This window comes from Mustela nigripes, chromosome 2 (assembly GCF_022355385.1).
Source record: "Mustela nigripes isolate SB6536 chromosome 2, MUSNIG.SB6536, whole genome shotgun sequence".
NCBI classification, from domain to species: Eukaryota; Metazoa; Chordata; class Mammalia; order Carnivora; family Mustelidae; genus Mustela; species Mustela nigripes.
Window position 1 is genome coordinate 163,202,679 of NC_081558.1, and position 15,848 is coordinate 163,218,526.

The window sequence follows — 15,848 nt, forward strand, 5'->3', positions numbered from 1 at the left end:
AGAATGCAAAACTTGCACAAGTTTGACAAAACTCCTAAGCAGGTTTCCACTTACAGATGAATGTTTTCAGGGTGTTCCTGGTCACCATCTGCCCCCAAATAGGAGTTCAGATAGTATTCTCTACTGCCCTCAGCAATACACCTTTGTTAGAAACATTTCAAAAGCACGATCTTAAAATAGGCTGGCTTTAAAAAGTGAAAAGTATTGGAAAAAAGGAGAGGACCAACTCGATTTGAGAGCTTCCTCTTCCTTTAATTAAAAAGTGAGCGCTTTCGGGGTGCCTGGGTGGCTCAGTGGGTTAAAGCCTCTGCCTTTGGCTCAGGTCATGATCCCAGGATCCTGGGATCGCCACCGCATCGGGCTCTCTGCTCAGCTCTCTGCTCAGGAAGTGCCTCTCTCTCTCTGCCTGCCTCTCTGCCTACTTGTAATCTCTGTCTGTCAAATAAATAAATAAAATCTTAAAAAAAAAAAAAGTGAGCGCTTTCAAAAAGCAGGCAATAGAAAGTGAGCTATCAGCAGTGAGTTTTAATGACACTTATTTTTTGTTTTTGATTTCTCATTTTAAGAGCTACAATTTATAGAGAACTTCCAATTCTAAGCCTCCACTTGGGTTTTCATATTTACTCCTTTAAACAGCTCCACGAGACAGACATATTAAATAATCTTATAAGTGGCATGGATGTGCCTCCAGGTCTCCAAAGCCCATGTTTTGGGTCCATTGCCATGTTGACTCCCGCTGTTTTTGCTCTCCTGGTTTAATCATCAAAGCACATTTATTGGGTAGTGGATATGTCAGAAGTAAAGGTATTCACATTCAGATAATACTGTGCTGTTGTTTTCAGAGTAGTCCATGTTTCATGAACCTGCAACAAAAGAAACCTCAAATCATGATCTCTGAGTATGGAGAGCACATGTTTTATCAGTTTTTTAGGTTATTGTACAGATAGTCCTAAAAGACTAAGAGAAGTAAACAAACCAGCAAGGTTTGGTTAACATACTTTTAGTGACCTGTATATTTCAATGCTTAAATGTTTTATGGTATTTTGGGGTCACTATATGAACCAATGTGGCAGTGTCCTGTTACATTATAGTATCTGTCACTGGATCATAGCACTGGTTTACAATTAGAGGCAGGAGTATACCTGAAAATTTTAGTGTTCCATAAAGAAGACACAGTCTATCTGCTTATGTAATATTTAATTTGTCAAATAAACAAATGTCTGGTTTTAATAACTCTAAATGATGCCTATTGAAGAAAAACATGCATAAAGCTCAATGCATTATTCAAGCTGGTGGTTTTCATCAGCAAATGCTAACCAGAAACGAGCCAATCCTGGTAGACCAGTAAAAACTCAACCAGGCAGAATAAGGATAGGACCCAGGCCCCAGAAAAACAAGGACATTCCATTTCGTTTTTTTTTTTTTAATGACTTTATACAATCCTCTGGTGATAGAGCCTGATACATGTGTAGAGAGAAAGAGGACAAACAAATGAAGGGATTAATTAATTTGTTATACATTTTTGTTTTCTAAATTATTAAATTTTAAGAGGGAAATCATGAATAATTGAAATCCTCAGACAATTCAGCAATTTTATTTGGCCTGGAGTTTTTTCTATCAAAAAAGTAAACCTGGAATAAAACTGGCACAGCACATTCTTCTTTATTTCTCTTGGAGGGAGACTTCCAAATGAATAGAAAAGTGTACAAAAGGCAAGCAAATGAAGGAATGACATTAAAGGTTTGTATAATTTTCCCAGAGGAAAATAAGCTGTTGAATAACTGAAAAGGATCTAAAATGTGACCATGATCCATTCAATCCACCCACTCTGACATGCAGTAATCTTCTGAAATTTGACTGAGGAACAGTCATTTTGACAGTTCCTGAGAAAAATGACCTTGATGGATAAGATGTGCATGTTACTTCTGTAGCCTAGGTAAGGGAGGTTGGGTGCACAGGCAACTGATTTCAATATGACACTTGGAGAGCTATTCACATGTGAATGTCATGCAAAGGGGAGAAAAGGAAGAAGGACAAAGGTCCTCCTTTGTTGGAGGACCCAGGAAAGAAGGGGAAGGCTTCAAAAAGGAGGGAACGTTTGATTTTAGTCTTGAAGGAAGAGGTGGAGTTTACTAGACAAAAGGCACTTTATGGGAAGGAAAGGGCAGGCATAACTCAGGGTGACTCGAGAGGAAAAAAAAAAAAACCATGGGTTGGGCTGGTGGTGTGTTGATGCCTACTGTTGCAGTACCTATTCAGCCAGATAGAGGATGCATTATTTCTAATGCAAATACCTGGTCAGCCAGCATGTTGCCCCATGTATTAGGATTCCGATCTGGGTCCCAGTAATCCTGCAAATATATATGTCTTTTGAGATGTAGGAACTGGTTTGCTGGGTCCTCCAACAAAAATGGCACTCCCAATGCTCCTGTAATTCAGAGTCCAAGAGCACAGCATCTTTTAGGGCAGTAGTTTACATCTCAATGTTTTTCTTCTTAAAGAGACACAGCTGTGACCTTTGGGAGGTTGGGGGTCTGAGAAGGGAGCCCTGAAAAAGGTATGTGCCAAGGGAGATGACTGCCCTTCAGCCTTCCCCCCTCACTGCGCTATCACCACCCTCTGGTGTCCTGAATATAGCATAGCATGAAAGTGTGTGCTGGATGGAAAAGATTTTTATAGCCTTCTGTACCTGCTTGGGACCCCACAGGCCTGGATTCAAATTCAAGCTCTATCAGTTTTCTGGAGAAGTTGCTTAATTTCTCCAGGCTGCAGATTTCTTGTATGTAAAAAGGTATAATAATAACAGAGTAACACAGTAACATAGGATTACCGTAAGAGTTGGGTATACTAATGCTTTAAACCGTCTGGCTCAAACCAGGCAGTCAACAATCTTACTCTTCCTATCATAGCCTTCCAAAAGAGGACATATATTTCAGTTTGAAGTAGACTGCTTCCAAATCTGGCACTGTGGTTTAAACTTGAATATTGATAGATCTATCACTGAATTGAAGAACTTTGCATTTTATACTCCTTCCCAGTATAGGATTAAGGAAAAAAAAAAAGATGATTGTTTTTAAAAATCCAGACATTTTTAGTATCATGAATTTTAACAGTCTAGATGGTATTTTCATTTCTAAATAAAACACAGTCACATTCAGAGTTGTAATTTGAATCAAATCAAGAAAGAACATACTCCTGACCCATTTGTGGTAACAATATGATCTGTTCATTGCTTGTGATAAAGAAGCATTTATTACAAATGTTATGTTGGGTATTCTACAGCCTCATCATAACAGGACTCTATTGACCAGAGTTATAGTGAACTCTAAGATATGAAACCTCTCCTCTGTAGGGGAGGGGTATGAGGGGGTCCAAGATTAAAAATAAAACAAGGCAACATAGGATTTGGTTGTGCTAAGGGAGTTTAGGAAAAGGTGTCGTTATTGAGCTTTGAGGCTCTGGGGCATGAGCAGACATTTTCTTTTTTCTTTCTTTTTAAAAAATTTTATTAACATACAATGTATTATTTGCCCCAGGCATACAAGTCTATGAATCATCAACAAGCAGACATTTTCATGGTCAGGAAAATTGCTGAACCTATCCCTTAAAGAAAAGATTAAATTTAGCAGCATAGGAGAAGGAACAAAACTTTACATTTTAAGCTGGAGAAGTAATGTGGGACTGGGAATCCTTAAAACGAATGTCTGAAGACAATGGTTAAAGGTAGCTAGATTATTTGTGCATGCGTGTGTGTGTGTGTATTGATGTCACACACAAATAATAATGATAGTTAACATTCACTGAGCATTGCACTAAAAAATACTTCACCTGAATTACCTTATTTAATACAACAAACCTAAGAAGTAGCACCTGTCTGTCACCTCATTTTGCAGACAAGGTAACTACCTCAGAGAAAAGTTAAATAATATGTTCAAGGCCACCTAGCTAGTTGGAAGGGGAGGTGGAATTCTCCCTTTAAAGGCATCGTGCAACATTATGTCTAAGAGATAGAAATCCTTGGTGCCAAAAAAAAAGTAATAATAATTTAAAAAGCCTTATGCATTTATAGAAAAGAGACAATCATTACTTACACATTCGTTATAATCTCATGCTTTTCCAAGCTTGACCTTGAGCACTAAGCAGGATTTTAGTTATTACCCCTATTATGTCCAGTTAAATTTGTTACCTCACTAAGCTCTAGTTCTAACTGCCTACCTATTGAAAGTGACAATCTCTGTGGATACCACACATCAATCAGGCTGCCTCTAGTGCAAACTACTACTAGTGATGAAGGTAGAAAAAGGACTCACATTCTCTATTAATAGGAAGTTAGCAATTTTAGTTATTCATGATTTAAAAATAAAAGACAAAAGTCAACTTTTCAGTAGATATTAGTAACAGATGCTAGAAGTAATATTGGCCTGCTTCTAGGTCGTCTGATTCAGTACAATAAAGCCAGCATTTCTGTGGAAGCCATCCTCTAAGATGTCCCCCAAAGACCACTCCCTTCTTGATATCCAGATCCTCTGTGGTCTTCCTTCATTTAGGAGTGTGGACCGTGTAATCACAGGATACTGTGGAAATGACAGTGTGTACTTTCTCTGGCTAGCACATAAAAGGTATTAGAGCTTCTGCCTCACACCTTTCTTGGATCACTTGCTCTAATGGAAGACAGCTGCCATGTTCTGAAGACGCTCAAGTAGCTGTGAAGAGAGGCCCATCTCTCAAGGAACTGAAGCGTCCCATCAACAGCCACGCAAATGAACCACCTGGGAACCTGATGCTTTCATCCCAGTTGAGCCTTCAGATCATAACAGCCCTCACCGACATCTATACTATAATCTCATGAGAGTTCCTGAGTCAGAATTATTGACTTAAGCCACTCCCAAATTCCTCAGAAACTGTAAAATATGTCCTAAGTCACTACTGTTTGGGGATATTGTTAGGTCATGGTAGATAACTAATATGCTGCATTATGAATGCCTGTTGATGTCAGCTTAAACTGCTAATCACCAGAGCTGAGACACAGATAAAGCAAGTAAGTCCACAAATAGAAGAAACCAGCTGTCAAGCTTACACAAGTTTTGTGCCATAAGATCTCCACTCACCTCACCCTCATCCTTGTTCTGATAGTCATCATTTCATAGAAAGAGAAACAAAAAACAAGAAACTCCCATTACATTCAGAGCTCATAATTATAAGGAAGCATACTGTGACCAGACCATTTGAAGGGGGAGTGATTAATTCTTTTTTTTTTTTTTTGAAGATTTTATTTATTTATTTGACAGACAGAGATCACAAGCAGGCAGAGAGGCAGGCAGAGAGAGAAGAGGAAGCAAGCTCCCTGCCGAGCAGAGAGCCTGATTCGGGTCTCGATCCCAGACCGTGGGATCATGACCTGAGCTGAAGGCAGAGGCTTTAATCCACTGAGCCACCCAGGTGCCATAGGAGTGATTGATTCTGATATTGGCATGGAGGGATCACAGAGAAATTGGTTTTGAGTTGAGCTTCCTGGGTTATGGAATGTTTCCACAGTTAGGAAGAAGGGAGCAGAAGCAAAGAGCATGTAGTCCAGGCTGAAGAAGACTGGAGACCCAAGGAACAGAGGAGCAAAGTTAAGTCTCAGGTTCGGGGACCCTCACTTTGCCAATGAGGGCTAAGGAGTGGATGTGCTCAGAATGTCAGAGGATCACTACTGTCATACCAAGGAGTTTAGACTTTATTCTTCAGATCATTAATAGTTCTTTTTTTTTTTTAAGATTTTATTTATTTATTTGACAGAGATCACAAGTAGGCAGAGAGGCAGGCAGAGAGAGAGAGGGGGAAACAGGCTCCTTGCTGAGCAGAGAGCCTGATGTGGGGCTTGATCCCAGGACCCCTAGATCATGACCTCAGCTGAAGGCAGAGGCTTAACCCACTGAGCCATGAAGGCGCCCCCATTAAAATTTCTGAACAAGAAAATGATAAGACCAGATTTATTTAAAAATTTTTTGTTTGATTATAATTAAAATATGCATAATGTAAAGCTATTTTAATAATTTTTTAAAAAAATTTTTATTTTTTATAAACATACATTTTTACCCCCAGGGGTACAGGTCTGTGAATCGCCAGGTTCACACACTTCACAGCACTCACCATAGCACATACCCTCCCCAATGTCCATAACCTCACCCCCCTCTCCTAAATTTTAACCATTTTTAATTGTACAAATCAGTGGCATCAACTACATTCACAGTTGTACAATCATCACCACCATCTCAAGAATTTTTTCATCCTCCCAAACAGAAACTCAGTACTGCCTAACAATTTCCATTACTCTGGCCTCCAGCCCTTGGTCACCACCATTAGCTTCCTGTCTCTCTGCATTTGCTTATTGTAGGTACCTCATCTAAGAGGAGTCATGCAGTATTTGTCCCTTTGTGCCTGATTTATTTCACTTAGTATCTTTAAGGTTTACATGTTGAGGCATATATCAACATTGCATTCTTTTTTAAGACCAAATAATATTTTGTACATATATGCCAACATTTTATTTACCCATTCACAGATACTTTTGGAAACTCCTTTGTCAGTGGTGTTGGAAGGCAGAGGGTAAAAAGGAGAGAGACTGAGAGAGAGAGGTTGGAGCCTCTTCTAGTAGTCCAGAGGACAGACAACTAGGGCCTGAATCAGGTGAGTGACACCAGGTGTGGGAAAACAGGACTGACTGGAACAGAACGGGGAACTCATTAGTTTGGGCTCACTGGTGTGGACTGACCAAGCACTGAAGTTCTGGTTTTAACTGAGATATGTTCATAGGTGACTTCTCAGATTTCTCTTCATTCTCTTTGAAGAAAAGGTGTCACAGTGTTAACACTTTTAAACGCTTTTCTGTTTAAAAATAAAAGGAGTGAGAGGTTTTCAAAGCAAAGAGATTATTTAGGCAAAGGAGATCAAGCATCAATATCTAATCAGTGTTTCTCTCTCTCTTTTTTTTAAAGGTTTATTTATTTGAGAGAGAGAGCAAGAGAATCTGAGCAGGCGGAGGTACAGAGGGAGAGGGAGAGAGGAGCCCAAGCAGACTCCCCACTTAGCGCAGAGCCTGACACAGAAGTTTAGTCCCATGACCTGAGATCACTACCTAAGCTGAAATCAGCTGAGTTGGTCGCTTAACCTACCGGCCACCCAGGCACCCCTTTAATAAATGTTTCTACATAAATTATGCTTAAGATATAATTTACAAGTACACATTAACCACTTAAGATAGTGTTACTTGAAATCTTCCAAAAGTAAAACCAATATTTTTCACCATGATTGTCCTGGTGCCTTGTCTAATCACTGAGGGGAAAAAAAAATGCTATTACATAAATCTTGGCAGAGAAGCTTTAAAATATAAACAATAGCTATTTTAAGCTCTAATAATTCTATCTTTTGTAAATCTTCTCTCTTTTTGCTCATGGAAGATGTTTCAGTGATACAATGTCCCCCACGGCCCCACCCTTGCCCCTGAACAAAGCACCTACCTCAGCTTTATGCACCCAACAGACATCCAATAAATATTAATTGATAGTGATAATAGCATCACCCACAAGAGAGACAGAAAGTAGTATTTATTATCCTACTTTACAAATGAGAAAATTGACACACAGAGATGAAATGACTCACTCAAGGTCATGCCGTAAGTCATTGGCAGAGCCGGAAATAAAATGCAAGTAATACAGAAGGGCATGCTATTATCCTCTCTGCTTGAGAAATTTCTCCTCCCTTTTTCATTCTGCCTGATCAACCTTGAAAGTTGATGAGAGCAAGATCACAGTTTGTGTTTGTAAGCCTCTATAATACTGCTGGGGCTTGAAAACTGAACCCTGAGTTTTATTACATTGTTGGTTTTTAATTTTTTTTTAATGTAAGCAGTATCAGCCAGGTTAATGCCTTTTTTAAACTTTCAAATCATAAGCTATAAAAATATCTTCTTTTTCTTTCCAATTCCCTACACACCCTCCTTCCTTTCATCCCATATCATAGCAGTTTTAATAGGATCTGTCAAGCTTAGTTCTGCTATCTAAACATGTCTCAAATATCCTCTGCAGAAAATTCTGTACCATTGAAATAAGGCAGACACTTCAGAGTATGGAGATATTGGAGAGCACAGCTCTTGCCACACAAGCCAAGAAGGATAGAGATGGGGAGTCTTATCCTAGCCCTGGCAGTGATTAGTTGTATCATTTGTTGGTTGCCTCTGTCCCTCCATTTCCTGTTCTGTAAAATGGGGCCTGATTGTATGAAGCCAACTAAGATCTCTTTCAGCTCTAACATTTTTAACTGGAATGTATTCATAACCAGTAGGTCATTAATTGAAACTTACTTTCTCTGCATGCTATTAGGGCATCAGAAGCATATAGAATATGCTAAGTGGGTACAGCTCCTAGTGCTGCTTAGGGAGCTTACATGCTAAGAAATTCAGCACTGAGATAGACAGAAATAAGTGAAAGAGAAGTCAAGGTAGACCTAGTCAATAATTAAAGCAGTACAAATAAAAATGTATTCATTTATGCACAGAGATGGGTGCCCATCCCAGGCTGAGGAGCTGTATGCTGGTGACATTAGCTGTACAGTTAGAAATGGAAGGATTCCCTATTTTGCCATCACCCAGGGAAGGCTGAAAAAGAGTCTTTAAATGTGATAGTGGACAAATAACTGAATAGTCTTCATACTGTGCATATGACCATGAAGATGATCTTTGGGGTAGGAACCTACATGCTAAAAAGATCAGAAAGCCTGATGTAAAATGCACGATATAGAACTGAAGGATGGAGCCTGATGGCAGAGTCCTGTTTTCTTCCCTGCAGAGGGAGCTCATTTGAAGTCACCTCAGGCCACCCTTCTCCCCTTTGTAGCCTCTGCCTCTCAGAAGGGACAATGCTGCCATGCAACTGGTAAGTCCAAGAGGCATCACTTGGCATGTCCAGCTAGCTCTTCCTTCTTCCCCCTGAGAGTTAGCTGCCTTCTGAGATCACGTTTTCTCTTCTGGTTCTGCAGCCTGCAAGTTGATATGAAATTTGCCAAATCCTGGGGTCTAATCATGAGGCCCTTTCTTTTTTTTCTTTTTTTAAAAAATTTTTTCAATTTATTTATTTTCAGAAAAACAGTATTCATTATTTTTTCACCACACCCAGTGCTCAATACAATCTGTGCCCTCTATAATACCCACCACCTGGTACCCCAACCTCCCACACCCCCACCACTTCAAACCCCTCAGATTGTTTTTCAGAGTCCATAGTCTCTTATGATTCACCTCCCCTTCCAATTTACCCCAACTCCTTTCTCCTCTCTAACACCCAGGCCCTTTATTTCTTATCTATGTTCTATCTTCCAAATTCGTCTTTCTCAGTAATAAAGGGAATTGATTGTCTTCCATGCTCATCTTTGGTTTATTTTTCAACTTTATTGAAAGCAGGCCTGAAGTGGTTGCAGGCAGGGGCAGGGGATAGAGTTCTATGTATCCAAAGGTGGCACAGACAATCCAACAGGTCTGTTGTCTCAAAGCATCCATAAGAAACAGGGAAACAAAAAAATACAGCACAGACAGGGTGCTCCAACCAGCAGGAGCTTGTCGTTCCTGGACAACAAGCTGTGACTTCTCAGAAATACCCAACAAATCCGTAGATTGGACCACAGCTAGCTATTCCCTTAGAGGCTGGGTGATACTGCTTTCTGCAGTGGTACCTGAAGCCTGATGCCAAGTTGGAGAATATGCATGACAATCCTGCCACAAGTTCCAAAATACTCAGAAATAGGATGCTGAAAGCAAAGCACTTAGCACTCAGCATAAGCAATGAAAGAATAACATTTATTATTTACTATTTTTATTGGCCCGAGTCTTAGTCCCTTCCCTTAAAATGTTTATGTCTTTAGAAAAATGATGAAGTAACTGCCCAGACACATAGATTAAGTATTAAACCAAAGACTAAATGTTCACTAGGAATTAAGAACAAAAGAGGATCAGGAGAACAGTCTATACAGCCATCTTGTATTTGGGAGAAGGGGGTGGGATTATGGACATTGGGGAGGGTATGTGATTTGGTGAGCGCTGTGAAGTGTGTAAACCTGGTGATTCACAGACCTGTACCCCTGGGGATAAAAATATATGTTTATAAACAGAGATTTGAATGACTAGGGGGAACTAACCATGTGAAGAGATCTGGGCAGAGAAAATGTATCCATTATGTTCTTTTTAAAAATTATTTTTATTATTATTTTTTCTTCGAGCATGAGAGTGGGGCAGAAGGGCACAGGGAGAGAATCTTAAGCAGGCTCCACGCCCAGCACAGGCCTCACTTGGGGCTTGATCTCTGGACCCTGAGATATAACACTTAACCAACTGAGCCACCCCTGCCCTTATAGTCATTATGTTCTAAATATGTTATGTCAAGGTCAGTAGTGGCATACCTGGGTGTTCAATTGAATGTATTGGATGGATATGTGAACTAATGTATGAAGAGAGAGCTGATGACATCATTATTTCTGTTGCAAAAGTGAACGAAAGCTTTGTAAAAGCTTTGTAAATTGCAAACTCCATAGGGCAAGCTTAGTGTCTTTGTTTCTAATAAAAACATAATCATAATAAAAAAAAAAATTTCAAAGATATAAGTGTAGGAGAAATGTAAAGATCTAAGTGAAGGAGAAATGTTATAACTTTGTGAGTAATTAAAATACTCATGGTAGGTTTGTATGTTTAAAGTTGAATATTTTAGGGTGTCTGGGTGGCTCAGTTAGTTAAAGCCTCTGCCTTCGGCTCAGGTCATGATCTCAGGGTCCTGGAATCGAGCCCCACTTCGGGCTTTCTGCTCAGTGGAGAGCCTGCTTCTCCCGCTGCCCCTCACCCAGCTGGTGCTCTCTCTTTCTCTCTCTCTGAAATAAATAAAATCTTTAAGGTTGAGTATTTTATTCTCTGCATTAAGTAAGTAATTTTTGTTATAAAATATGAAATAGTTATTTTTTTCTTCCTACTCTAAATTTTGGTCACTGATTCAAAAATTTATGATGGAAGACAGAAGAGTTTTATTTAGTATCATAGATTCTCTCACTTTGCTGCAATTCAGATAAATGTTAATGAGAGACAGAATGAGAAGAAATTGGGTTTGAAGAAAAAGAGAAGGGAGAAATCAGGAAAATTAGTCAAAGGAAGCAGAGACAAAATAAGGGAAGTTACAAAAACAAAAGTTAAAAAGGTGAAAAGCTGTGGAAAAAGGAAACAGGGAAGTAAAAAGAGGGCAGGAAGTCAATGGAAGTCAGCTGGAAAAAAGAAAGAGACCCTGAACTTCAGGACAAACTCCCAAGCCCCATCATCTTAGTAAACTGTTAATGAAATGCTTTCGTAAATGAACTTTCAACTCAGGGAACTTTGGCTTCATTGACGTTATAGTTGCTGGCGTGTTGAGTACTTCACAAAGTAAACAGGAACTAGTATTACTCGAATTTAAGTTCAATTTGTTTTAACCTGCTCTCAGCATGCTAACATACACCCACATACATGCTCACATGCACTACCATGTAATTCCCTGGGGCACACTTTGGAGCTGGCAGATCTTTTATTAGCTTCTGATTTTGTAGAGAGAGAAATTTGTAACTCACGAGAGGCAATGTTTTATATGATTCAATAGTAACCCCTTCTGGGTCATTACCTGTGTGTGTTGACAGGTCTTCCAACTTTAGTGCCATGACAAATGACACCATGTGGACAGGAAAGTAGATGGTTCTCCTGCAACACTCAGAGTGCCCAACGAATCTAGTTATAGGCCATGATATTTTTCTCTAACCTAGATATTTCCCAGTTTATTCTTACTACTTATTTTTTTGAGAGCATCAATCAATCTTAAGCCAAAGTGAGTAGATAAAATTAAGTAGAAGTTCTTATAAAATAAACTAAAACCATATCCAGAAATAAGGACTCTCCAAAGAACAGGATGGTGGTGGTGGAGAGGGGTGTGGCCGGATGACTGAGAAGAGCCATTCCTTCTATAGATTGTACAGAAAGCAAACATGGAGGGATTGGAGGGGCTGACTCAGTCAAGGGGAAGAAAATGTAAGCTTAAGAGCTCTTATCTAAAAAACCCAAACCAAAGCAACCAACCAAAAACCTTCAAGACAAATCGCTTGTGGTTACTAGGCGTGGAGTGAAAAGTAAGAGCAGGAACAATGCTAGAGAAAGGGGTGAAATGCAGTTTGCTTCCCCTGTCTAAAACCAGAAGACATACTTGGACTTCATGTGATCTGATTGCAGGTTAATAATATGGCATGAACCTTCATATTGTCCCACTATGGGTCAACTTTAAGGACCGGTTTATTTACTTTGTGAAATAATTTCCAAATACCTCTATTTCCATATATTTTCTTTGTGTGAAATGGGGCCGTTTGATTCTGAGGAGTGCCTTCTGGAGGTGAAACATACAAGTTTAGAACTTCTCTCTATCCTCACCCACAACTAGAAGCTGTCATAGAAAGCCTCTGCTTATTTCTTAGTTTGGTTCTGTTTACTCACATGGAGTCACCCAGCTCCCTTACTCCTGGCCTGTTCTTGTAAAACCAATGCTGTGATACTGGCCTTGTTCCTTTCTCTGGAGGTGTTCTTGCTGTGTGCTCCTTTGTGTATCCCATTGCTACATGTTCCATATCTAGCACAGCAGTGCCAGTGTGGACAGTTTGCGTAGTAGAAAGAAAGATATTGTTCTCAGAAGAGCTGGAGATAGAACTTGCACGTGAATCTGGCATCCACCATGAATTAACTGTGTAGCTTAATCATTTAACTTCTCTAAGCCTAAATTCCCTTGTACAATAAAAATCATGATACTTGCACAGTGATTATGAGAGTTGACCTATGGTAACATATGGAAAGCCCCTCCCCCCATAACGAAGACTTAAAAGAGTAGTATTCATATTTGCTGGGTTTATTATAGGAGAAGGCAGTTCTTGACCTAAATGCTGAAAACAGGGTTTTTTGTTTTGTTTTTTAATCAAATCATGACACTTGCACTTCTAATACTCTGACCAGGAAATGAGTTCCAATGTGTATAAATTACTATTTTAAGAAAATCAATAAATGATTTGAGGACTGTGCTCATAAATGTAATTACTTGGGGGAAGGTTCTTCATCATTTTTGGCTTAGGCATTCCCATTAGGAAAATGGATAATGAGATCTTTTCCCTATTTACTTCAAATTAAGTTCTAGACAAAAAAGTAAAACTTCCGTTCTGTAACAGAGAGAACTTTTTTTTTTTTTAAAGATTTTTTTTTTTTTTAAGATTTTTATTTATTTGTCAGAGAGAGCGAGCACAGGCAGACAGAATGGCAGGCAGAGGCAGAGGGAGAAGCAGGCTCCCTGCCGAGCAAGGAGCCCGATGTGGGACTTGATCCCAGGACGCTGGGATCATGACCTGAGCTGAAGGCAGCCGCTTAACCTACTGAGCCACCCAGGCGTCCCGAGAGAACTTTTTTTAAATATAAAGACAAACTTTAAAGATGGATGTTTTCTTATGCTACATAGAGGGCTCCAGGGAAGGGCAGATGAATAAGCTACATTCTTAAATGAAAAATGGGAGGAGGGAAAGAAGAAGGGAAGAGGATTGGTTCAAGCTACAATTTCCTACTTGAGAGCTGTGTGATTTGGAAAATGTCAGTGAAACGAATTATCCGTGTAACACATGAATCTGATTCTAAAGACTTCAGTGTACTCAGCCTACACTCTGTAGTCTTCTTTCCTGAGATCTGAAGGGCTAACCCCACCGTGTCAATGTTCCTATGTCCTTAGTTTCTTTCTTTCTTTTTTTTTTTAAAGATTTTATTTATTTATTTGACAGACAGAGATCACAAGTAGGCAGAGAGGCAGGCAGAGAGAGAGGAGGAAGCAGGCTCCCTGGTGAGCAGAGAGCCCGATGTGGGGCTCGATTCCAGGACCGTGGGATCATGACCTGAGCCGAAGGTAGAGGCTTTAACCCACTGAGCCACCCAGGTGCCCCTGTCCTTAGTTTCTAATTCTCAACTTATTTCATGAAACTTTAACCACATAATCTTATTTCTTTATATTTTAAGCGAAATCAGTCAAACCAGTTGTCTTTCTAGGCAGACATATTTGTGCCTCAGCTGGAGCTCAAGTTAATTCCAACTTGTTTCCTAAGAAAGTCCCTAAAAGGCATTTTGCAGGACCATTTTCTTTTTATGTGATTTTTTCTTTTTGCCCAATATTTTTGACCCTGCATGTTCACAGGTAGTGCTTTTCACCTTGTGCTAATTCACCATCACCCACTCTGAAGCCAAGTGCATGGCTCAGCAGGAAAAGCAAAGCAGTAACTGGTGGATTATAACTAGCCCACGACTTCAACTTACAGTGTGCTCCTGAGACACTCACTTAAACTGAGCCAGCCTCCCTTTCTTCACCTGGAGATGTGGGCTGCAACTGGGTGTGATTACACACACCTTGATGATAATTGCCTAATAATAACTTGGCTAAAAATGTCTAACTCATTTATTTAAAACATGTCCTAAATGCAAAGTATAACATCGGTGATTAAAATTTATTAGAATTATCTATATGCTTAAGAATAAAAGGCTAATTATACACACATACATGTATGTACACACATATCTAGATTCATATCTTAGGTATATACCTATATCCTTTTATTGATCTGTGTGTATGTGTGTGTGCATGCACATGTGCACCTCAAGAAAAATATGTAATCTTCTTTGCATGGGTTTCAAGTTGATCATACAAGTAGAAATTTATTCTTATTTAAGCATTTTATCAGAAGAATTTATAAATTGTAGAGATTTAACTGTGAAAATAATTCACACCTTTGTGTTTAGAGTTTTGGTTACAAGAAAAACAAACGACCTCTCAATTCCATTCAGATAGAAGTCACTGAATTATTGGGTCAGTTTGGCAGCAAATCATCTGACCTTCAGTACCTTCCTTGATCTGTCTTTAAAACACCACTTCTCTGAGCTATAACTTGCTCTAAAGGTTAATGAATTCACACTCTCAAAGTACCTTGAGGTCTCCACATAATGGTACTATGTAAGTATTACAGTTTTTAAAAGGCATTAGAAATCTTTCTTTGTTCAAGGACATAAGAGCTCTTCTTTGGAGGCAGTCCTTAAATAGATTTCCTAGCAATAGTGACATGTTAATATGTTAATACCTAATCAGGAATAAAATGATCACACGCAATTAACACTAACATGCTCAAAACCACCTCATGCCATGATAGTTGGGTTTTCCCAATGTTCTAGAATGGATCTGTGGATAAAACATATTTGTTCATCTTTGAAAAAGTCAAAAGGGGTTATCTTGCCACCTAATCATTGTAAACGACACGATAAATAAAAAAGAAATGGATTCTTACCTAAAAGCAATGTCGAACACAGGGCTACTTGAAGCATTTTATAGGCCATAATCCTGTTTTGGAAAGAAAAGGTTTATTTATTTTAATTTACACCAAGCAAAGCTTTAGGCACCGCGACTGCTTTCCAGGAGCGTGAAGCATTTGCTGTGTTACCTGGCTGCCTTGTGAGCTGAGACGAGTCAGAGAGGCCGTTGCTGGAGATGGATTTTTTTTTTATATGACTCCTGCCTTGTTACCCTTTGGACTTTTTGGGCTGACTCTTTACAAGCTGCTCTTATATGGGCATGTGTTTATTTACTAATTTTATCATCCATACAAGCTAATGTCATATAGTGAAAAAAAAAAAAAAAAGGTGGAAAAACTGAATCACTCATACATGGCTGGTGGGAATATAAACTGGTCTAGTCACTTTGGAAAACAGTCTGACAGTTTCTTATAAATCTGAGCGTGCAATTACCATCCAACCC

The 15,848-nt window shown here is 39.3% G+C and overlaps 1 protein-coding gene across 2 annotated transcripts; it reads right to left on the reverse strand.

Moving 5' to 3' along the window:
- Nucleotides 1–505: 505 nt before the first annotated feature.
- On the reverse strand, nucleotides 506–15,589 carry C2H3orf85 (chromosome 2 C3orf85 homolog). 2 transcript variants are annotated; one of them, XM_059388133.1, is made up of 4 exons: nucleotides 15,535–15,589; nucleotides 15,382–15,434; nucleotides 2,295–2,428; nucleotides 506–863 (listed from the first exon to the last, which is right to left on the reverse strand). In XM_059388133.1, exons 2-4 carry the CDS (start codon nucleotides 15,428–15,430, stop codon nucleotides 774–776), a joined length of 273 nt encoding a protein of 90 aa, XP_059244116.1. In that variant the 5' UTR covers nucleotides 15,431–15,434; nucleotides 15,535–15,589; the 3' UTR covers nucleotides 506–773. The 2 variants fall into 2 exon arrangements, 1 of the variants encoding a protein (XP_059244116.1); XR_009402195.1 differs by lacking the exon at nucleotides 2,295–2,428 and having other exon boundaries at nucleotides 776–863; nucleotides 15,535–15,566.
- Nucleotides 15,590–15,848: the final 259 nt, after the last annotated feature.

What these genes read in the sequence shown, in the direction of transcription:
- C2H3orf85 (XM_059388133.1), bottom strand. Translation starts at nt 15,430, where the DNA reads ATGGCCTATAAAATGCTTCAAGTAGCCCTGTGTTCGACATTGCTTTTA. An exon ending in GTGTTCGACATTGCTTTTAG is followed by an intron (nt 2,429 to 15,381) that starts GTAAGAATCCAT and finishes TCTGAATTACAG; the next exon opens with GAGCATTGGGAGTGCCATTT. An exon ending in GCAACATGCTGGCTGACCAG is followed by an intron (nt 864 to 2,294) that starts GTATTTGCATTA and finishes CTTTTGTTGCAG; the next exon opens with GTTCATGAAACATGGACTAC.